The sequence below is a fragment of the Syngnathus leptorhynchus genome, chromosome 16 (genome assembly GCF_054491065.1).
Source record: "Syngnathus leptorhynchus isolate UIUO chromosome 16, UIUO_Slep, whole genome shotgun sequence".
In the NCBI taxonomy this organism is placed as follows: Eukaryota; Metazoa; Chordata; class Actinopteri; order Syngnathiformes; family Syngnathidae; genus Syngnathus; species Syngnathus leptorhynchus.
Window position 1 is genome coordinate 7,591,575 of NC_141210.1, and position 22,780 is coordinate 7,614,354.

Sequence of the window (22,780 nt, forward strand, 5' to 3'; positions counted from 1 at the left end):
TTTTTTGGAACGAAACTTATTCAAAATTTAAAAAAAAAAAAAAATGTCTCAAAAGTTTGCCAGAAGCGAAAACAAAATATGCAATCTGATTGGACAAACCAAACACCGTGTTTACTGTCATCTGATTGGCCCAAAAGGTCACACCCTCTTTTCATGCTGCAGCTGACAACTTCCGGTTCCATTTCACAACAGCAAACGCACATTCACGGTCATGTCTCTCGGCAAAGCTGGCTGGACTTTGTTGAACCCTCTCCGGGGGGTTCTTCGGCCCTCGACCTCGGTTTTAAATCGGAGCTACGCGGCTGTTGCTGAAGCCAGAGCTGTATTAAACGGTGAACTCGAGTCAATTCGCGTGGCGGGGACGTGGAAAGCAGAAAGGATCATCACTTCCAAGCAGGGACCGCAGATCAACGTGGACGGAAGCCGTGGCAGTGAGTGAAAACATCATAACAATTGTTAGACATGATGCTCCTTGCTCTAGTAAAATATGAGTTGAATATTCTCCTTGAGGGATTATGAAAATCAATTCTTAAGTAAACTTAAGACAGTTTTATTTGTTTTTGGTGTCATTCACTTGTGTGTTGTTTACATGATGAAGCTAGACTTTTCTGTTTCTGAGGTACAGGTTCAACCTGACTTATTTCAAGCTATTTTTGTCCTAACTTAGGCATTTTAAACTTCTGCGCCAACAACTATCTTGGACTATCCAGTCATCCAGAAGTAGTGCAAGCAGGGATTGATGCACTGAAAACGTATGGCGCTGGATTGAGTTCGGTCAGATTCATCTGCGGTACTCAGGTACAGTGTCCAATTAAATGCGCTTAAAAAGTCAAATGTTTTCAATTTGGATGAATAAATGTGATTTACAGGATTTGCACAAAAACCTCGAGCAAAAGTTGGCAGAGTTCCACGAGAGGGAGGACTGCATCCTCTATGCCAGTTGTTTTGATGCCAACGCCGGACTATTTGAGGTGGGTCATCTCCAACAAGTGATACATGAAGTCGTCCTGTTAGGTGAACTAAACCATTTGAATCACTGTGTTAGGTTCTGCTTGGCCCAGACGATGCTGTGTTGTCGGATGAACTTAACCACGCCTCTATTATTGATGGAATCCGTCTGTGTCGTGCAAAAAGACTGCGCTACAAACATATGGATCTCAGTGATTTAGAAAACAAGCTCAAGGAGTCTCAGGTGTGTGGGCGTCTTCTTGTTTGCACAGGTCTGAGATCTTCATGTACTTCATGTACGACATTTGTGCCTGTCAGTCATGTCGTATGCGGCTGGTGGTGACAGATGGGGTCTTCTCAATGGATGGAGATGTGGCTCCGTTAACGGGAATCTGTGATCTGGCTGAGCAATACGGGGCCATGGTGTTCATCGATGAATGCCACGCCACTGGTTTCCTCGGGCCTCGTGGCAGGTGAGTAAAAAAATAAAAGACATAAAATAAGTTTGGTATTTCTGTTGCATCTGGAGGTCATCTTTGTGCTTGAGGGTAGTTGGGAAGTTAAGGAAGCTGGCTGGCTGGCTGGCTGTAAGTTCTAATGCTTGCAATTAGTTTATATTTTAACTTCATGTTATGATTATTTATAGAGGAACCGACGAGCTGTTGGGAGAGATGGACCGAGTTCATATCATAAACTCCACTCTGGGAAAAGCACTGGGAGGTGCAGCTGGTGCGTTTTATCCATCAATATTTCAATTACATTTGTATTCACACAACTAAAATGGTTCAAAAATAAGAGGAGAGACTTGGACAGAAATGGCCAGCATGCCGAAAGAATTCAAGACGAGCGTAGTTGTAATACGGAAAACGATTTTTTTCATCTCATCAGGTGGCTACACAGTGGGACCAAAGCCCCTCATTGATCTGCTGAGGCAGCGGTCTCGACCTTACCTCTTCTCCAACTCCCTCCCTCCACCTGTGGTGGGCTGCGCCACGCGGGCTGTCGAGCTGCTTCTCGCCTCCAATGAGATTGCACAAAGCATGACAGCCAAAACCATGAGGTGGCTATTTTATTGGATAGTATTCATTGTGTCAGCAAAACAAAAACATGCTCTCTATGCTACAGGTTTCGAAACAAGATGACGGAGGCTGGCTTCACCATCTCGGGATCTGCTCACCCGATCTGTCCAGTGATGTTGGGTGATGCACGGCTTGCCTCTCTAATGGCAGATGACATGTTGAAGCTAGGTGAGATATAAATTGAATCTGTAAAGTAAATTGTGCCATTATTTAGTGATGAACTTTTTAAAATCAGTCAACTTGACTCTCTCCTCCACAGGAGTGTATGTGATTGGATTTTCCTTCCCGGTCGTACCAAAAGGCAAAGCCAGAATCCGTGTCCAGATTTCAGCCGCGCACACTGACCAAGACATCGATCACTGTGTCGAATCCTTTATTCAAACGGGCAGAAAGCATGGAGTTATTTCCTAAGAGGACATCTAAGAAATGACTTCTCAGAGAGCCAAACAATCAGGTGCTACTTCAGATATTGTTGCCTCTTTCGTATGAATGATGGATTTATATCTGGCAACGTTGTGTACTATTAATGATGGCTTTGACTACCTAAGAGTGAAATAAAGTGAAAGGATGTTTCAAACCTGTCATTTAATCTTTGGTTTTATTTTAACAGAGCTTTTTTTTACTGGCCTATGGTTTAAAAACTAGTTTGTGTATAAGGCAAGACATTCAGACCCACTTGAAATAATCAAATAAGTGGTTTTTATTGTTTGAATCACTTTTATTGCAAAAGGTCCCCAAACAAACCACTAAACGGTTAATTTTGTTGGTGGCCTGGGGTGCTGAGTTATTTGAAAAGTTGCTGAATCTAACAACTTTAGTGCAAGGGAGTAGCAAGATTTGCGTCACCGCAGAAAGCCCGCTTATTTCTACAAGTGAGATTGACCGGAAACGTTTTTTGCCCAATCGCTGACTTTCTTTTAGCGCGAGCGTTGAAACCCACCAATGATGAAAGAGCTTTTTACTATAGACGGGACTTCCGGTCACTGGCGCAACCTTCTGAGGCCTCCCCATGCGTTTTTGACTCAACGCTCTAGTCGCTATTATTATTCGGGTAAGAATATTAAAATAACTGATATTAATGAATGAAAGTTAACCAAATTGGGTACTGCTTTCCCCCTTGCGTCCCTTTGAGTTCGTTCTGTTTATAAACAGAGAACTAACACGCTCTTTCTGCAATGTTTGGCTAAGGGGTGAGCTTGTTAGCGTATTGTAGCCTAGCATTACAATTCACAGCCCTGGTCAGTGTAAATGTGGCCTCACCGTTTCGCTATTTCCTTTGTCAAAGGTTCACCGCCGCCCTTTGTAAACGCAAGTTAAACAAAGCTTTTCGTAGCAGTGTGTGATTTAGCTTGTTAGCTTACCACGTTATCCATGGTTATGCCACACAATGGGAGGCTCTGCAACCTGCAAATTTGAAGTTCGAGACCAAGCGGTTTGCTGATGCTCCCCAGGGTGGTGTTTATTGAATCATAACTGTATTCCCTTTGTTTAAAAGACTTTATTTTGATCACTAATGAGGTACCTGCGTACATTGTTTATGAATTGAATTGAAGTGTATGCTGCATTTGACCACGTAGTCCTATGCAATCGAGCTTTCATTGTTTAAACAAGCTAACAACCTAACTTAGAAGTTGACACAGATGAACTTCTCCCCACTGTGTTTTCCTGACTGCATTTTATTATTCTCATTGTTCTAGGTCGACAAGATGGCTGAGAATGACGTCGATAACGAGCTGCTCGACTACGAAGATGATGAAGAACCCCAAGGAGCACTCGAGAGTGGAACCCCCGCTAACAAGAAGGAGGTGAAGGGATCCTACGTTTCAATCCACAGTTCCGGCTTCAGGGACTTCCTGCTCAAACCCGAGTTACTCCGTGCCATTATCGACTGCGGCTTTGAACATCCGTCAGAAGGTGAAGCTGCTGTCGTATTGTGTCGGTGTATCTTTTTCGTAGAAAGTCTTGATCTAAATCTTTTTGTCTGTCTTGTCCAGTCCAGCACGAATGCATTCCACAAGCCATTTTAGGAATGGACATCCTTTGCCAAGCGAAATCAGGCATGGGCAAGACAGCCGTGTTTGTTTTGGCCACTCTTCAACAACTTGAACCAGTCAATGGACAGGTTAGCAACTAACATAGGTTATTTATGTGTAAACTTACTTTTTTGGGGGGAGTGAAAATTGTGTATCACCTGAAGCATCAGTTGATCAAACCATATCTTTCTATCTGTTCTTCTAGGTAGCCGTATTAGTCATGTGTCACACGCGAGAGCTGGCCTTTCAAATTAGCAAAGAATACGAGCGCTTCTCCAAGTACATGCCAACGGTCAAATCGGTAGTATTCTTCGGCGGGCTGCCCATCAAGAACGACGAGGACGTCCTAAAGAAGAACTGCCCCCATATAGTCGTCGGAACGCCCGGCCGCATCCTCGCTCTCGTCCGAAACAAAACGCTCAGTCTGAAGAACGTCAAGCATTTTATCCTGGACGAGTGTGACAAAATGTTGGAGCAGCTTGGTATGGTCTTTTGAAATCTCTGAAGGTATGTAGTGTTTTACACATTTGGTTAATGCGTCTCGCCTGTCTTTGTGCAGACATGAGGTGTGACGTACAAGACATCTTCAGAATCACGCCCCACGAGAAGCAGGTCATGATGTTTAGCGCCACGCTAAGCAAGGAAATCCGACCAGTTTGTCGCAAATTCATGCAGGACGTAAGTGAAACCGCAACTGACGATATTTTACATCTCACCTTTGAGCACTTGAACACCTAACAGGAGATTTGTCTCGTGTTCAGCCCATGGAGGTCTTTGTGGATGACGAGACCAAACTGACGCTGCACGGCCTGCAGCAGTACTACTGCAAGTTGAAAGACAGCGAGAAGAACCGCAAGCTATTTGATCTGCTCGACGTGTTGGAGTTTAACCAAGTGAGTCATGTCATTTCTAAAAAAAAAAAAAAAGTTGGGAGACTTGGACAAAACTTTTTAATACCTTGTTCTGCCTGTAGGTGGTGATCTTTGTCAAGAGAATCCAGCGCTGCATTGCTTTGTCACAACTTCTGGTGGAGCAGAATTTCCCTGCTATTGCTATCCACAAAGGGATGGCCCAAGAGGAGAGGTGAGATTATTTTTCAAACTGTGCTCTTTTGACCCCCCCACAAGTATGTTAATGCTGCATTTAGTGGCACCAGTTAGCTGGACACATAATTACCTTCAAAGAGGCAAGCGCTCCAGTAATGCCGATGACAGCTGCACCGCTAATACTTTGCTCCTCTGCGCAGACTGTCTCGCTATCAGCAATTCAAAGACTTCCAAAGACGCATTTTGGTGGCCACCAACCTCTTCGGCCGAGGGATGGACATCGAGCGAGTCAATATCGTCTTCAACTACGACATGCCAGAAGATTCAGACACGTATTTACACAGGGTAAGAATGCAAAAACTTTGTTTGTCATGATAAAAGGAGAAGAGTTCAACAAGCATCATCTCAAAAACAAAACACAGTGGCCAGAGCAGGCCCATCTTATAACGTTTTGTACTTCATCAAATTGTCTTAGCGTTCAATTACGCTGATACATTTCATCAATTGTTCAGGGATTTCGACAGAATGGCAGCTCTGTCATCTTTCAGAGACTGAAATAAACATGGCAATCATCGTCGCTCGCTAGTGCGCATTCAAAAGTCTCGAATAATAAAAAATAAAAAAAAAGCCCCAATTAGCGTGAGTGCAGCTCGATGAAAACGTATCAAGAGCAACTTGCGGCTGCGTCTGGCAGTTCATTTTCGATCGTCTACTGGACACTTTGGCCGAGTGGCATCGCTCCCCAGCTGAGCACCATAAGCGAATGGCCAAGGCAGCTAGCTGTTAGCCACTTGTTGCTAACATCAGCCACTCACAAGAAGTGCTGTTGCAAGTCAGCGCTTCTGCTATTAGCTGGCTAGGTAAGTGAATCACTTGCTTGTGTATTTTGCCAACTCTGCTGTTTGTAAATGTTGTTACGAAAGGTGTCACGTTCTAGACACTTTAATGGCCGAAATGCGATGGCCACTTTAAGCGAGTAAATGTATTTTTTGTTAATTTTTTTATATAAAATGAATCAATTGAGCAGTAGTAAATTGAGGTACCACTGTATACGGTTTCACGTTTTTGCAACAAAGGTCGAGCCGATTTTATTTGCTGATGTTTTCTATTAAAATCTGCATTTCTCTCCTCTTTAAAAATAGGTTAACTTTTGCTGATGTTTTTTTTTTTCTTTGTATAGTTTGAATTACAATAAGACTACATTTTGTGTAATAGTTGAACATTTTGGCGATAATTCATACATTTGTTGTTAGCCTTAAAGGATCAAAATAATATGATTAATACATGCATTCTTTGCTTTCTCCAGGTTGCCCGTGCTGGCAGGTTCGGCACCAAAGGCCTGGCTATAACCTTTGTGTCAGACGAAACCGACGCCAAGACACTGAACGACGTGCAGGACCGTTTTGAGGTCAACGTGGCCGAGCTGCCCGATGAAATCGACATCTCGTCTTACAGTAAGCCCCGGCCGGCTTGCATTTTCTAATAACCCCATGGTCTGACCCATTGGCATGATTTTGATTTAGCTAGATTCCAGTCACTTTACTGTAAATCACCTGTAATTATCTTGTGTACTCCTGGAGTCTGGTGTCAGGGTCAAGCGCAAAGATAATCGGTGTTATGAAGTCGTTTTAGCAACTTGGGGAAAACAGTTGGTGGTGCTGCTATGCAACTACACAGCCCAAGAAATTGAAATGGCTTTTATGTCTTTCACCTGTTGTAGTTGGTACTTTCAGCTGTTGCCCTTTGGGAGTTTTGACATACACGTCTCTCTTTTTTTTTTTTTTTTTTTTTCCCCCCCCCACTTTAGTTGAGCAGTCCAGATGAATCCCCCCTTCAGCTTGGCAAACATGGCTTCTTCGTGGATCACATCTTGTGCTTGGATTTCGACGTACTTTGCTGTTTGTTTGAAAGCTCCCAGTTGTTCCCTCTCATAAAATTTATTTTTAGCATCAGTTTTGGGAATATGCTATCTGATTGGTTTTATTTGTAATTTTTTACATTGTTTTCAGTGAAATTAAACCTTTTGTACAAATCAATTTCACTTTTGTCATGTTGAATCCCAGATTAATCCTGACATTGTGGGTAAAAAAGGTGTAAATACGACCCGTTCTTAAATCCTAAAGCTAACAAATTAAAATAAGCTACAAGTATAATAGCTGCCAAGTGGATACTATAGCAAACTATAAAAGTGTTTGCTATCAAATCCCTTTCAAACAATTGCGAGGCAATCTTTCTACCAACAATAATGGACTGGAAAAATCTTTAATGGAATATACAATTAAAATCATGCTGTAATTATTACAGACGGAATCTAATGTACATTCATAGATTTACAATCCCCAACATTTGCACTGAGATGCATGTAAAGGATCCGAACTCAGACGTATTCAGTGCTAAAGTATACATGGACTATCATTTTAAAAGGCTTGGCCCATATAACAGCCTGGACATTGCTGCTCTAGTATGTCCCTATAAAACAAACTAAAGGTATAGTTCCAGAGCATCTATATAGGACATGACATTTGACTAAAAAGCTTGTATGGAAAAAAAGGTTTGCACAACTGAATTATTTCAATAGAATGTTCCTCATGGTTTTAAATATGGTTTTGCTTAAGATGTGTGACTGTATCAGTTCCAAAAAGGTTTGCGAACCAAAATACTCTTCTGACAACTCCACTTTTCAAAAACAGCAAGAAGCATGACCAACGATTTGAGTTCATGACTCAAGCTGCTTGATGACAGGCCCTTTTTCAGTTCCGCCCTCTCATCCCAAATGATAGGTTTACGCACACTTTGGGATTTTTTATTTTTATAGTAACCCGGCCAGCGAGGGATTTAGCTCTTGCTGCTCCACAAAGTCAGGATTGTAATTTGCGCACAATCTGGCAGTCGACTTCCTGGAGCCAGATTCCCAAGCTTGTTCCGCCGGTGCTTGCTAAATGCCTCAGTTTCTTGAGGAGACAAAGCAAGGGGATGAGTCCAGCTGTGTAAACAACCTTTGACATGCAAGGTTCTATCTCCCCCCCCCCCACCCCCTCTCATGTAACCTTTATCATCCATCATCAATGTGACTGATGTCAATCTGTGGAAACTCTCCTCCAATGGTTGACAGGTTGTTTTGTCCCTCAGATGCTCCAAACTTGTGTGCAAAACCCCAACAATAAATACGAATGAATAAATACCAAATAAGGTCACGGGGCCTCGTGAGGCCTTTGGGTCAAGTACGCTCCACTGCCACATTTCTGTACCATTAGACCACTTTCATAACTTGGGTCACATGACCAACAAAATGAAACTGCAATAGTTATGTATTCATGCGTCGGCTATTTACATGGCCTCCCCCCCCCAACAAATAAAAGTCTCAAAGTTCAGGGGGGGGGGGGTTCCTGGAGAAACAAAAAAAAAACTCCCCAGCAAGGCCATAAAAAAACTACATTAAAGCAGAGGTGATCAAGATTCTTCCCATATTTCACACCCAAATTTTGTAAAAGATAACATTAGCGCACGGTTTGCATCTACTCATAGATACACAGCTATTCTACAGGGTGATTGAAAAGTCACTCGCTATTGTATAATATTTGTAAATTATTCATAAATTGTATTTTTCTTAATTTTTCTCAATTTGAGAATTTCATGTTTTGTTTTGGGGGTTTTTGTTCCTTAATGCAGTGTTTCCCGACCATAATTGAGCCAAAGCACATATTTAGAAATTTGGTTTTCATTAGAAAAAAAAAAAAAAAATCTCACAGCAACCAATTTTGTGCATTAATTAACAGAAAATGAGAAAAAAAAGAATATATACAGATTAAATTTAGAACAAACATACAAAAATACAATAAATAAATCATTCACAAGTATTTCAAAATAGCAAGTAACTTTTAACCCTGTGTCATGTGAATTGCAGGCACGTGCACAGGCATTTTTTGTTCCCAGGTGCTTAAACCAACAAGATGGCACTCTTCACCAAAAATAGTCATGCAATAAAAAAAAAGAAAAAAAAAAAGACAGTAGAACATTTAACATATGTATTAAATTCTGTTAACACAATCAACACATTCAACTATTTACAAAGGAGGTGAATGGAAGCTACAGTGGATATAAAAAGTCTACACACCTCTGTTCAAATGGAAGGGAGGGGCTCAATTCTAAATAAATAAATACCCGTCTTATATCAAAACACTTTTGAGAAGAATAGATGAGGGTATTTTCACTTTTCAAATGTTGACTTATGAAGGAAAAAAAAAAAAAAAAACGGGCTCCAGGCAAATTTTCTCATCCAGGGCAAAATGGGCTGGAACACTATTTAGGGGTCTGTGCACGTGCCTGGGGGGGGACTAAACAGGGTGGCGTCAATGTTTTTTCTTGTTGTTTATATCTCGGAATGTAGATTCTGAGGAGCTAGTCGACAAATTAGTCAATAAACTTATGTGTGTCTCCGTAGAGCCAGAGCTGCGGCGGCATGGCCGCCTCGTTGAGATGATTGCACTCGTCGCTGCACTTGCACGACTGGATGAACATGACGGATCTGGTGAAGCGTTCGCCGTCGGGGCAGGCGAAAGTAACGCTGGAAGTGCGCGTACGACGAGGTGAGCAGCAACGGCCGTCTCTGCACACTCCGCAGTAGTTGGGTCTGTGTAGGCGAGTGCTCCTGCAGCCGGCGTAGGACAGGCGGTGTGGCTCGGGTGCCTTGTGTGTTCGAGAGCACTTCCTCCCTTTCTGGAGATGTACAAATTAATATCATTTTGTGTTCGTCATTTTTTGGGGTCTTATTCGAAGTATAAAACAAGTCAGAAAGCAAAGTTAAGGGACCGCCAAAACAAAGAGGTCAGAATACCGTGCGGGTTAAGAGTGTGCCAGTAAAAAAAAGAACAAATTGACGCTGATGCACATCTTAACACCCACGACAGCTCTGCAAACACTACGTGAAACAGGTACGGAACAATCCATCAGCCTTTTGAGTGGTTCGAGTCTGCAATGTGAGGGAGCAACAGAGTGGGTGACTCGAGTGCTCTTTAAATCACACAGCAAAGTGCAAGTTTAATAACAAACCCCCGCAAACAAAGAGGGAAAACTTTTCAGTATGTTGAAGTGCTCGAAAAGATGTTTTTTTTATTTTTGTTATTGGTCATATTTCGTAAGGGATAAATAATCCACGTGTGTTTCGCCAACGTTTGTGTTCAAACATACATTGTTGGTTCTAAAACTGTCATTAGCCATGTTAGCCGTTAGCATGTCAGTGGTATTTTCCATTGTTTGTTACCATTAAGCTCACGGCTCGTTCTTAAGGCAACATTGGTTGTCTTGAGTACACAAGTTGTAATTCTCTTTGTTTTAGGTTTAATTTAACAGTAAACTACCAATAGGCATCTCGAATCCTCTTTTTGAGAGATTGTCACAATTTGAGTTGATTTGAGTTTCCCCGAATGAACTCAGCACAGGCAACACCTCACCCTTGACCCCTTCTTGAGCATGTTCCTCACCTTGGCCGGGATCGCCATGGAGCTGCACGGCCGTACGTTGCACAGACGGCTTTCCTTGACCAGCTTACAGCGAGCATTTTCGTTGGTAACGCGAGAGGAAATGCCCATCCCGCAGCTGCGGGAACACTGGGACCAGGAAGTAGTCTGGACCACGCATCGATCTCCCAACTGCCTCCACGCTACGAGAGAGGGACAAAAACGGTCAGACGCTCGGGAGGATGAGACGTGAGCTCGGTGAATGTTAAATGAGGAGTTGAAGCGGCAGAGGAGGAATGAGAGGGGAAAGGAGAAGCAAATGGAGATGCAAAAGCACACTGGCCTCATTCAGTGAACAGGCAACACTAACACATAGAGAGGGGTGATTACAGAGAGGGAAGGCTGGGTGACAGGGGTATGTGCTGTGTGAGACCTGTGTATGTGTGAGAGAGCACCTCTGGTGTGCAGGGAGCCAGTGGAAAACAAGCCACATGTAAATGCTGACACATACACACACAGCCAAATGCTCACAGTGGGGGCATTTGTGCGTCAGAGGAGCCAAAACGGCTAAAACACAAACAGCACCCGGATACACAACTGGCTACGTACCGGCTAGGTGCTTGTGGCCACGCGGCTTGTCCCATTTGCGGCTAACTTCCATGAGCTCGTTTCCCAGGGTGTCCATCTCGTTTTTGGGTTTGTACGGATAGAGCTTCTGGTAAGGTTTTGCGTAGGGTTTGGCGTAGGGGTAGGGGATGAAGGGGTACGGCGGGTAAGCCGGAGGTTGAGGTCGGCGGTGCACCGGCGGCATGACGGTTGTTCCTTTGTGGCAGTCGATGCTGAGGCAACACTGGCCCGGAACCTTGATCAAGTGTGGGGCCGGGCAGGAAGGTGATGCCACGGGTACGTGGCTGGGGCAAAGGGGCACGCAACCCACCGCCCCGTCGATGCAGGTGCACTGGTGCTTGCAGCCAGCTCGGAAATTCTCGCCGTTTTGATAGATTCGCCCGTTGTATTCACAGGAACGGCCCTCTGCCTTTGCTAGAAATGGGAAAGATCAGATTCAAAATGAGAGCAGGAAAAAAAAAAAAAAAAGTACAAGAGGCATCTTTAGTAAGTATGCACCAAGTGAGGACAGACACACTATCTCCTAATTTGTGAACCAAGTTCTATTCTTAGCCCTGAAAGGAATTTTGACTTGTTTACAATGTCCGTTCCCTCTTTCAGTGGGACTCCCCCATACAACACCCTGGATACCCCCCCCCCCCTCCTGTATATATAGAAACACCCCCAAATAAACACACACATATAAAAATACCACTCTGTGTGCGTGCATGTTTGTGTGTTTCATGGGGGCTGTTTGTGTACACACTGAACTACTTATATAAATCCCGGACTTGGCCGCTTTTCAGTGTGCTGCTCATGAAGGTGCTCTGTTTTTCAAAGGTGGCTCTGGCTTCAAACCTCAAGCCTCCTATCAAAGAGAAAACTCCAGCCGTTTGGCTGGGGAGCCAGATTCCCCTCCCTGAAGTTACACATTCCCTTACACAACCCTGAAGTCAGAGCCAATCTGCGCCCCATCTAAAGCCAAAACCGCTCTCCGCGGTGGCCGTTAAACCGCTTCTTGGGTAACCCACCCCTGCAGATGCCATAGGTACGGCCAACATCGTTGCCGTAGTTGCACTCCAGGCCTTTATGGTGGTCGCAGGGATGTCCTTCATGGCAATCCTGATTCAGCTGTGCGGCGCACACTTTGCAGCAGCCGCATCCATCCGGGACAGAACTGACCCCCGGGGGACAGGACGGCGGCCCGGCCGGACACTCGCACACCACCGGACACTCTGCGGTCACCTATGTGCAAAAAAAAAAAAAAAAAGGGATGAACTAGTTTTCAAAACTGTTTTAACAGTTTCCAGGCAATGAGGAGCTCTCAGGACAATAGATAGACTCCTGTTACACACATGATAGAAATTCCTCAAAGTGTACAAGGCTAAGCATTGGCTGAATACCCAGCTCTGTCCAGAACCCTCTGTCGCCTTCCGCCCGGCATTTGCTGGCTGATCGTGGATGAAAGCCATGTTCTCTGACCCCTGTACACCCCCACCACCTCACTGCTGCTACATCTTTTGATTTGCACCTTCATATATATAGATATATATCATATCTACATTTAGGGACATTTCTGTGTCAGATTTATTTGAATATACAACTTATTAAATAATATATATTTTTTTTCTATTGGAAGGAAGTAAATAACGTAAATTGTGGACACTAAGTAAGCTTCCAGCGTCCGGCCTTTGTTTTGCACACTAAACGACCGACAGTCAGTCAGACAGTCAGGTGATGCCTAAACGATTATTATAGTTGCTCGATTTCATTGTCCCAGTTCCGAGATAATAAAAAAAAAAAGAAAATAACAAACAAGAGAAAATCATAAAAGTCCCACACTTACCAAAGCGACTGCAACCGCTTGCATGACAGCAAGGAATAGCAGTATCCCCATGCTGTCAGCTGATTCACATAGAAGACGACAAGCAGGACTTGTTAGGAAAGAATCAATCCTCTTCCGTTTCAACAACAATAGCGTTTTGTCCTCAAAAAAAGATTAGATTCCCTTAACAGTCACGAAACATCTTCAATCACATGTTAAATGTTATCGATCAAAGTTTCAAGGCAAGGTTTTATATGAGCGCGGTGTTTTGTTTTTTTAATGGTAGCCACGCCCACTGCTGCTCCGCTAACCAATTAGCATAGAGGCGCGCTCGAAAGCGTCAAAGCCAGACGTGCACCGGACTGAAAGGGGGCACGGCCATGCATGAATGCGGTCATTCATAAAATTCAGAATTACTACATTCCAAAGACGACCCGGCCTTTGGGTGTTTATTTATGATCAAGTAGCAATAATATTTTTACTGCTTTGATGTTCTTTTCACACTCATACCTTCTGGCCGCCTGATGTTTTTGTCACATGACATAAAGACAGTGTAGGACTTTGGTCATATAAATAATAATCGATTAACTCCCTATATCCTGTCAACATGCCTTATCGGAACTCATGGGTTCCCAGGCTCTCTCTCTCTTTTTTTTTCTCTGTCTCTCTCGCTCATGTTTTAGTTCATATAGTCAGTGGTTTCTTTTAGCGTTGAGAGACCTGCCTGGATAATCTCGCTGTCATCTTGTCAGGAAGCGTGCTCCAAAGTCAGCCAAGAGAAAACTGAGACGTGCGCTTCCACACGCTCCATCGTCTTAACCGGTGTTGTTGTTGATGTCCTTTTGCCGCTTCTGTAAACGTTGGCTGAAAAGTTTCTGTGATTTCTGCCAAAAGTAAATTAACGCACCTTCTTCTTACAGTATAAACATGAACATTTGCAGTATATGACATACTTGTATGTATGTGCACATACTGCAAACAAACTCACATCAACTTGTCATGTTTACAACACATAGGCAAATATTATCGAATGATTGTTGATTTATCAACATGACAGTTGAATAATAAAGCTAAAATCGCTTAGATAGTAGTATTTTTATGTCATGTTTGGATTATGGTTAAATGTGGTTAAATTCCACATAGTTCTCAACCAGGTGGTGGCAAAAAAAAACAAGATGGAAAAGCAAAATACTTGTGGAACTTCCAAATCCAACAAAAGTCTTGTTAACTTTCAGGGAAAATATTTGTAGTATACAAGTCAAACGGATTTATTTTCCAGTTGATTAGAAAGGAAATCTAGTTCACATAAATGTTAATATATATTTTTATATCATAATGAGCAAAATGAGCCTGATGTGCTGACATAGACACACACAAGAGGCTTATAGAGTGCAAAATGTTGCATTGGCCAAGCCTCCTTGCTTCTTCCCACACAATCCATCTCTCTCTGTTAGTGCTCGGAGGTGATGTAACAGGGCCGTGTAAACAAGTCCAATGCGTCAAGAGAAAACGCAGGTAGTGAAACTAAACGAGGCTCACAACGGACACACTAAACAGCGTTTTTGCCGCCCATATTTCGATGTAATGTCAGTGCACTCTTCAAAGGCTTTTTCCATCACAGACATAATAAACAAACCTAGTGAATTTCCAAACACACACCAAAGGAGAGGTAGTCATTTTCCCTCAGGGATACCAACAGCACTACTACTGAGAACTCGTTCTCTGTGTGCTGACCTTTTGAATTCGAGACTGACAGCAGTCATCAAATTGTGTAATGGTCAAAGTGACACAAGTTTGCTTTACGAGCTGACTGAAAAGTCTTCTGGGCAGAACTCGGGCGGTCACAGTGGAAGAGTTCATGGGAAGTAGTCGGAAAAGTTGGGCGATGGCGGGGGACGCGGAGAGGAAGCCTTAAAAACAAGCTTCAAAGGTGTTCGTGAAGTGATGGGAGGATGTATGTATACGTTGAGGGAGGTGTGAAGCATATGCCGGAGGCTAAGGAAATGTTAGCAGTGAGAAGCGGCTAGAAATGGGTAGCAGAGTGAGGTCAGTTGAACAAAGCAGTCCATTTGACACTTTTATTTGCACAAATAGCACAATGACATTGTGTACTGGGGAAAAATGAAAGCCCAAAATTTTCTTTGTAATACGTTATGTGCAGCCCAAGTAGTCGAAACAGTGATTTTGATTAATGTTTTGTTTGTGGAATATAAATTAAACGGGCAAAATCCAATTGTTTTTATCCATCTCAGGGGGCAGCCATTTTGTCACTTACTGTCGACTGAAAATGACCTCATAGTTGACAACCAATCACGGCGCACCTATTTTCTAAAACTGAGCCGTGATTGGTTGTGACCTGAGACCTGGCAACTGTGATGTCATTTTCAGTCAACAGCAAGTGGCAAAATGGCCGCCCCCAGAGACGGATAAAATCAAGCGAATTTTGATGCCTAACTTATATTCCACAAATGCAATATTAATCAGTATGCCATGTGGGGACACACACAACATATAAAGAAAATGTGAGAGTTGACTTCCTCTTTAAGCACTGAAACCTTATGGCTTCTTATCTGACTCATATCCCATAAGTCTATTTTAAGCAGCTTAATTTGTGCAGTAAATCATTGCCGGAGCCACAAGTCTCATTTTGGGGAATTTTTGGAACCACTTGAAAGTACATATACAATATAGCAGTTGTTCGCGATGCTTTTAAGTATACTCACATTCAAATACAGTAGAGGAGCAGCCTCATTGAAAATGATATTATTGCAAGTCCCTTGTGTGACAACATGGCTACATTTAGACCTGCTGTTTTTCTCCTCAATGTCCATCTTTCCGACAGTGACCTCACAGATATGTTGCAACTTTTCCCGTGGTAAAAAGTACCATGACCTAACCTAAAAGAGGCCACCACTTAGTGGACAACATGTTCCAAAACAGAAAGAAATGAAATAGAAAAACAAGCAAATAGAAAAGATTTGTGGTGAATTAACTTAAAAAATGTATTTTTAAACCAAGAACATGAACTTTAATGTTGACTCCCCAAACACTGGAACACATAAGTCAGGAAAATAAGACGATGCAGCTGACAGGTGTGTCATATACACGTGTCTCCATTTAAGCACCTTTCAAAAACTTTTCTTTCAACATGTGCACTAACTTGCTTCAATGGCTGCCCAGTCATCTTCGGGTAAGTGATGTTTACACTATATCTCTGCAGACATACGCTTAACCCCAAATGAAAGAAGAGAAAATCATTCATTTGAATCTATAATGACGCATTCCTGTTTTCCCACATGGATGTATAAATACGTCCCATAAGCACATTGCATGTAGGGTAATTGATACTAACCATGACATGGTATACCAAAGAGAATAAGATGACATCTCAATTACAGACCAGATTGAATCAGAAGAATCGCAAATGGGGACAAAAATGATAAGTGAAAGCGTTACGGATAAATACGTCATCAACTGTAATCCTCTTGGTTGTTATTACATAGAAAATGTGTGCCTTGTGATAGGAGTGACCCGACTTGCAAATTCTTCAAGGATGCTACTTATTTTTTTCTTTGACTTGAGCAAATATTTGTAGGGTTGCAGTGAACTGAAGTCGACATTTCAAGCTGTTTAATATGCCCCTTCCAGTTACAATTTAATGTCAAAGTAAACATAAATAGGATCTCACATTATGTATTAAAAACAAAAACATTCAGTAACTTTGCTTTTAAGCCAGCTAGTTTAATGCTAGCGCCCAAAAGTCAACGTCGTGGATGGGCTAAACAATAACATCTTTACAGAACAGATATTTGAAGTCTAATGGTGCAGCAACACTTGTAGACATACAATACAAGAATACACACAAGCATATATTCTTTATCCTCTGTGAACGACCAGTATTGCCGATTACTCAGTCACTTGGAGTAAAATATTTCTTCATTTGGCTGCAGGATTGTATTACACTGCCCCCTTGTGGCCAAGTTATGCGCACTAGGAGTTTTGTTCAAAACTATTTTTGCCATATTTTAAAAACCTATTACTGCGTTATCTGTTAGGGGACACCTTGAATTACGTCACAAGGCATAATTTTTTTGACTTTTAAACTTAATTGGTTTACTGACCAGTGAGGTCAACCTTTGCACACACTCTCAACGGGGTCAGAGAAAACTGGGTCACCTATACCTGCTAGTGAGTTAGTGTGTGATCCTGTGAGTCCACCCCGCAAAGTACCAAGGTCACACTCCCCTCCCCTACCAACACCCGTCCTCCCCCCCCCCCACCCCTTTGAGTCTTCGCCCTCCCCTCACCTCCAAGGTGTCACAGAAAGCACCCTTGTTCGAGCCCTCTCCAGCTTTCCAGTGGGACCCTCAAAAATCCCAGATATCCCTGCAATTTCCGGTGCAATGTTTATCTGGCATAAAAGGGGGTGGGCGAGATACCTTGAAAAAAGAGCCCCACTCACAAACTGCGTTTGAGGGTAAACATGTGCAGGATGGTTATGTGAGGCCAGCGGTGAGATGGACTGAGGCTTGTGTGTTCTGGTACTGGACACACCGATCCCACCTCAGCCAGTACATAGAGCACACCTCTGTTCAGACCCCAACCGCCACAGTCTAATAAACACCTACCCACTTCCCCCCCCTCCTCCTCCTCCATCTCCTCTTTAGACAGCGTCCTCTATTGGAAAAGAAACGCCATAACATTTAAGTATAGTAGGTTATAAACATCCATCTGCTTGCAATTACCCGAAAGAAATAATGATGCAGTTCAGCATGTCATAACCAAAACATGATACAAACATTAAAGTGAAAAAAAAACTTGCTGCTCATGGAATATGTGATGTACTTAAAATGATCACACACAAAGAAATCTTCACTTAAAATCCTGTGGTAGTAAGCAAAGAGACAAGATGGGGGGGGGGGGGGGCATTTTTGAGGGTAGGGCTGTTTTCAGGAAGCAGGTGGGCTTACATGTAAGAGAGAATTCAGTCAACAGATGGCTTCTGGGAAAGTGTCTCTGCTGTGGCCTGCCTGCCACTGTGTTTGGCTCGCTTGGATACAAATATCCATTGCATGTTATTTGTAGTGATGTAAGGCCAAATACTTACCGTCTGCCACACCCCTCAGTCAATGCTCGCAATAAATATTTATCTTTACCTGCACAGTGTATCCTCTTCCTTCTTTTGCTCTGGCTTTTTTTTTTTTTGATGTCTGAAATGCAGTCAGAAGTTTGTATTCCTTGCGGCTGTCTGCCATTGGTTATTTTAAAAGGTCAGACAGTTCATATTTATCCCACTATGCATTTGAACTTTAAAACTTGTTGACTGTGGTCCTAAAAATGCAATATTTGACATCTTTGTATGAGAAATCCACATTAAAGTCTCCACAAATGAGACAAAGATAGAATCAAGTTAAAACACCACCATCGATAGGCTATATAACCTTTAACTTTTTTCTTTTCTTTTCCTTTCTTTTCTTTATTATTTTTCTTTCTTTCGTTTTTGATGCATTCAGTAATTTGACCGTCGAGTCTGGACTTCTTTTTTTAAGTGCTCTAGATGAGTTGATTAGATGATAACTTAAGCCACTTAACAGCCTTTACGGGTATGCCATTCTTTACTTGACCGCAAGAGGGCAGTAATGACAACGTTGTGTGAATGAGAGGCGTTAAAAGGCCCCTCGACAAAAGGTACACCGGAAGTACTTCTTTGGTCCTTGAGGTCAAGCGCACCGATCGAGAAAGAGCAAGGTAAAATGTCAACTACTTTACTTTTATTACACTGTCTTCGCGTGAATGTGACGTATGTATTGTGTCTGTAAACCTAGGTGGAAATGTTGTTTTTCTTTTATTTGTTCTATATTCCGGTTTGAGGAAGCTGGGTAAGGTTTGGGCAAGGAGGAGTGCGAAGAGGGCAAAGTCATATGTAACGCTTCTTAATGGAGGAAGGAATGGATTTGCTGTCGATAGTTGAGAAGCTAATAGAATTACCCTCAAAGCACTTTTGAGGACAATGGCAGAGGAATAATTTCGTAAACCAAAATTTGGGGATTCAATTTGTAACAAAATTGGGTGTTTTTAAACCTGAAATGCTAAGACTTCGTGGGTATTTATTGTATGCTTCGTTTTTTATGTACAAAATCTTATTTATTTAATTTAATTTAGGGACTGAGAAAAGTTAAGCCGAAGTTCTGAATCATAAAATATTGTGGAAGTTGGAGTAGTTTGGATTGGTCAATAATGTAGAAGGCGGAAAGAGTAAATGGGCAGATCATCTAATTTACTACTTTATTTCTGGAAACTTTTACTCTGCTCTTGACTCAACCAAGTCTCTATTATATCTTTGTCTCAGATGGCTCACAGGCTGCTCGTGCGCAGGATTTGGACGCTGTCAGCAAAAGACATCGGCCGCCTCCCAGCATCCTCCGCTGCTGTCGTCTCCGCTTCCTTTTCCACCTCCCTGCAGCCATCCTCAGCCCGGGTCTCCTTCCTCTCCCGCACACATGCTCTGCCTCGCAGTCTTCCTCACACATCTTGTCGTCAAGTCTCCTTCACTGTGCAGGATAATGAAGATTTTACAGAAAGGGTCATCAACAGTGAGCTGCCAGTGCTGATTGACTTCCATGCACAGTGAGTAAGCACAGTGTAGATAATTTGTCATTCTTTAGGAACTCAATTGTGCAACACAATAATGATAGTTTATTTGAAGTAACACAGAGTGTAATTTTGAATGAATCTGTATTTTTTTATGACACTTTATAGACTTTATGACAAGCATCTTCATTTTTGGTAGGACAACCAATGATCCTCTGCAGTTTAAAAAAAAAAAAAAGAACCATTTTTGTTTGCTTCCAGGTGGTGCGGTCCTTGCAAAATCCTTGGACCTAGGTTGGAGAAGGCTATCGCAAAACAAAAAGGCCGTGTCGCCATGGCAAAAGTCGACATTGACGATCACACAGACCTGGCTATTGAATATGGGGTGAGCTTGACACTGGTGAATTGGTCAAAGTGGGGGAAAAGTCCTGTCCCATAATGCTCATAATTGGATCTGCTACAAAATAGTTACTTCAATGCTGTATGCCCAATCTGCATTCATCAATTTGTTTCATGCCACTATAAACAAGTTAACTTTTCAAACTTTAAACACAAAGATAATTACATTAACTAAAAAAAAACAATTCCTATCTTAACGCTAATGCAAATTAGCATCTGTTGAGGTGTTTTAATTGCATTTCACCTCTTAGGTATCTGCAGTTCCAACGGTTATTGCCATGAAAGGAGGCGATGTCGTCGACCAGTTTGTGGGGATTAAAGATGATGAGGAACTGGACTCGTTTGTCAGCAAGATCATTGGGAAATAATGCAGCTTTCCCAGGCCTGTCACTTTGCCACCTTCCCAGTGCCGTACCCCATTTTGAGTGTTGAGCGGCAAAACGTCAACATCAGCCAAGCTGAATCCATACTCACACCCATCACTAGACTGACTGCTTTCAAAGAATCCTGTCTCGTCTCTTTCACTGTTTCTTGTTCTAGTAATGGGTGTGGACCTCCATCGCCTTTCTCAAGCACTTGGTATCACTATTGATGGCTCCAACAGCTTTATTCTGACCTTTAGAAGAGATCTATTGTGTGTAACAAGGGAAAAAATACACCACAGTAGTACTTTTATGTTGTGCACTGTGAGTTTTAGTATCAGTCAAGAGGGTTCAACCTGAGAGCTGATAGGGCTCATGTTAGTGTTACCTGTAGTTTCTGCTTTTGTCCACGCGAGGGCAGCATTTCTCTGATTTCGCCCTAACACAACCGGTTTACACTAATGAGCCTAGAAGTGTCATTTAATAGAAATTGTGTGCGTTTGAGTTTGTGCACTTTTGGGCCCAGACTGTGAAACTTGCAATAAGCAGAAAAAAAACAATTCGATTATTATTTTTTTTTATTACAGAAATGAATGGTATGCTGCAAATGTGATCAAGTGAAGTAATAAAGAAATCAAAGTATGTCTTGGATTTGACTTGTTTTAGTTACTGTGGTGTAAAGCGACACATTTTCTATTTAGAGATAAATGCGGATGTTGAAAATGGATTGAATCGAGCTACAGCTCACATATTGGCTCTGTTACATGTTCTGCAGAATGACTTCATATCTGTGCTGCTACAAAACAGTTGAATGAAGAAAATGTAAGTCTTTAAAATGGAATTTCATACCTTTGCATTATAAAATGTGAGGAGAAATTCAGAATATCTATACTACGGTTATAGATGATGAAATGAATGCTTTACACAGTTCAAAATAAACATTATCAGCCTGTATTCTAAACATTTCAAAATACAACCCACGCAGTGTCTCTCTTCCATTGTGTGTAATCATTTGAGCTGTTCATGAATCATGGTCCCAAAAAAAAAATCCCTCATTCGTCACTACCCTCCAGGCCAGCCGTCCTTTCATTAGCGCCCGCAGTTGACATAATGCTTATCAAACTTGATGAGATCACATGTGTGCGTGCAGAGCCGTTCAGTAGCACCCACAGGAGGATTTCATCAGGGGAATTCCACTGGCATTACATTAGCACGTAAGGGCCCCGAAACCGATGAAGGTCCAGATGTACAGTTGTTCCACGCTTTGATCAAGACATTCCTAACATAGTTTTCGGATGTCTAGAACAGAATGACAGCATCTGTTAATGATGTACCATCAGTAAACACTACCTTAACACACAAAACACACAGGTCGGGGTCATCCTATGTCTGCCTTTGGAGAAGAACAGACAAATGAGACAAGCTCCAAAGGTCGAAACGTGTAACTCGACACTTCTTCCGCCAAACACAATAGACCACACCTCCATCCTTACTCCCATTTCTGTGTGTATGTGTTACTCAACGCTCTCTTGTGACCATATAAGGCAAAAAAAAAGTCATGCAGGAGCTGCTGCTGCTGGTGCAGCTGCTGGTCAAACTGCAGACAGGCAGAATTCTTCTATGACTCCTCCGATTTGTTTGCCTTTCTCAAGAATTGAATCAATTAATGTTTGATGGATATATAATCTAGGATTACTAGGCCAACTTTTCTGTACGTGTGTGATTGTTGGCTAAGTTTTGTGTTGTGTGTTGGACCGGAGTACCGTGGAACAACAAAAACTTGGCTAGGCCCCTGACAATTTTAGTGTTTACAGTAAATTCATTGCTGTATTTATATTTCAAATACAACGCTGACCTCAAACTTTTGGGTCTCTACTTAGTATTTCCTGCCATTTATTTCTGGTTCCACTATATTTTTCCCATGCTACCAAAAAATAAAAAATAAAATGCTCATTTTAACATTAGCATGATTGTCTCATAACAGACGATGATAAATGAGCAAGGAGACATTTTAACAAAAGGGGGGAACCTGTCTACATTTCCTTCACTTAACATTCCCGGCTGACTTTTGCGAGTCAACGTGTGTTATCATTCCTTCCTGTGTACTGATTACCAAAGAACAGGAAGACCATGAAGGAAGAACAATTCATCGTTGTTGCCTGTCATTTAATGATTTTAAAGTCTCACAAACAACTTTGCTCTTCTTGTTACAGTTTGTATGGAAATGTCGTTTTTAGAGGTTTACTTTCAGGAATGAATGGCATTGCGTTGGCAAGGGAAAGTTGTCTTCTTGCATGTGTGTTGAATTTTCGTTCATTGTAGGTCAGGTGTGAGGGCACATCTTGACAATCTGGGTCAGACGAGCGTTTAAGTTGACGGGCGAGGCCGCAGTTATGTTTGCCAGTTTGCGCAACCCAATGAGAGCCAATAAAAGA

At 42.3% G+C, this 22,780-nt stretch overlaps 4 protein-coding genes and 1 long non-coding RNA gene across 6 annotated transcripts; 3 read left to right on the forward strand and 2 right to left on the reverse strand.

The window, feature by feature from the left end:
• The first annotated feature begins 168 nt into the window (after positions 1–168).
• On the forward strand, positions 169–2,616 carry gcat (glycine C-acetyltransferase). Its single transcript, XM_085933536.1, has 9 exons — positions 169–431; positions 668–798; positions 870–971; positions 1,046–1,192; positions 1,267–1,421; positions 1,595–1,677; positions 1,837–2,008; positions 2,074–2,195; positions 2,287–2,616. The coding sequence occupies exons 1-9, from the start codon at positions 212–214 to the stop codon at positions 2,436–2,438; spliced, it is 1,284 nt and encodes a 427-aa protein (XP_085789662.1). The 5' UTR covers positions 169–211; the 3' UTR covers positions 2,439–2,616.
• LOC147044602 (uncharacterized) lies at positions 1,997–3,496 on the reverse strand. The gene is made up of 3 exons (XR_015068461.1): positions 3,389–3,496; positions 2,323–2,398; positions 1,997–2,191 (listed from the first exon to the last, which is right to left on the reverse strand). It is a non-coding gene; the product is annotated as an uncharacterized LOC147044602 (long non-coding RNA).
• Positions 2,929–7,142, forward strand: LOC147044603 (ATP-dependent RNA helicase DDX39A). 2 transcript variants are annotated; one of them, XM_085933534.1, is made up of 10 exons: positions 2,929–3,078; positions 3,725–3,941; positions 4,022–4,149; positions 4,266–4,542; positions 4,620–4,738; positions 4,822–4,953; positions 5,034–5,143; positions 5,307–5,451; positions 6,413–6,560; positions 6,914–7,142. In XM_085933534.1, exons 2-10 carry the CDS (start codon positions 3,734–3,736, stop codon positions 6,928–6,930), a joined length of 1,284 nt encoding a protein of 427 aa, XP_085789660.1. In that variant the 5' UTR covers positions 2,929–3,078; positions 3,725–3,733; the 3' UTR covers positions 6,931–7,142. The 2 variants fall into 2 exon arrangements, with proteins under 2 accessions (XP_085789660.1, XP_085789661.1); XM_085933535.1 differs by lacking the exon at positions 2,929–3,078 and adding an exon at positions 3,099–3,217.
• A 223-nt stretch (positions 7,143–7,365) lies between these two features.
• Positions 7,366–13,197, reverse strand: LOC147044604 (CCN family member 1). The gene is made up of 5 exons (XM_085933538.1): positions 13,015–13,197; positions 12,200–12,413; positions 11,172–11,603; positions 10,587–10,765; positions 7,366–9,822 (listed from the first exon to the last, which is right to left on the reverse strand). Exons 1-5 carry the CDS (start codon positions 13,063–13,065, stop codon positions 9,517–9,519), a joined length of 1,182 nt encoding a protein of 393 aa, XP_085789664.1. The 5' UTR covers positions 13,066–13,197; the 3' UTR covers positions 7,366–9,516.
• Positions 13,198–18,634: 5,437 nt separating this feature from the next.
• On the forward strand, positions 18,635–20,989 carry txn2 (thioredoxin 2). Its single transcript, XM_085934952.1, has 4 exons — positions 18,635–18,741; positions 19,343–19,620; positions 19,846–19,969; positions 20,235–20,989. The coding sequence occupies exons 2-4, from the start codon at positions 19,343–19,345 to the stop codon at positions 20,349–20,351; spliced, it is 519 nt and encodes a 172-aa protein (XP_085791078.1). The 5' UTR covers positions 18,635–18,741; the 3' UTR covers positions 20,352–20,989.
• The last annotated feature ends 1,791 nt before the right edge of the window (positions 20,990–22,780 follow it).

Coding starts and splice junctions, on each gene's coding strand:
- gcat (XM_085933536.1), top strand. CDS start 212: ATGTCTCTCGGCAAAGCTGGCTGGACTTTGTTGAACCCTCTCCGGGGG. Junction 432..667: donor CGTGGACGGAAGCCGTGGCA/GTGAGTGAAAAC, acceptor GTCCTAACTTAG/GCATTTTAAACTTCTGCGCC. Junction 799..869: donor GATTCATCTGCGGTACTCAG/GTACAGTGTCCA, acceptor TGTGATTTACAG/GATTTGCACAAAAACCTCGA.
- LOC147044603 (XM_085933534.1), top strand. CDS start 3,734: ATGGCTGAGAATGACGTCGATAACGAGCTGCTCGACTACGAAGATGAT. Junction 4,150..4,265: donor TTGAACCAGTCAATGGACAG/GTTAGCAACTAA, acceptor CTGTTCTTCTAG/GTAGCCGTATTAGTCATGTG. Junction 5,144..5,306: donor GGGATGGCCCAAGAGGAGAG/GTGAGATTATTT, acceptor TCCTCTGCGCAG/ACTGTCTCGCTATCAGCAAT.
- LOC147044604 (XM_085933538.1), bottom strand. CDS start 13,065: ATGGGGATACTGCTATTCCTTGCTGTCATGCAAGCGGTTGCAGTCGCT. Junction 10,766..11,171: donor TGGCCACAAGCACCTAGCCG/GTACGTAGCCAG, acceptor CCTCTCTCGTAG/CGTGGAGGCAGTTGGGAGAT. Junction 9,823..10,586: donor CCATGGCGATCCCGGCCAAG/GTGAGGAACATG, acceptor GTACATCTCCAG/AAAGGGAGGAAGTGCTCTCG.
- txn2 (XM_085934952.1), top strand. CDS start 19,343: ATGGCTCACAGGCTGCTCGTGCGCAGGATTTGGACGCTGTCAGCAAAA. Junction 19,621..19,845: donor CTGATTGACTTCCATGCACA/GTGAGTAAGCAC, acceptor GTTTGCTTCCAG/GTGGTGCGGTCCTTGCAAAA. Junction 19,970..20,234: donor ACCTGGCTATTGAATATGGG/GTGAGCTTGACA, acceptor TTCACCTCTTAG/GTATCTGCAGTTCCAACGGT.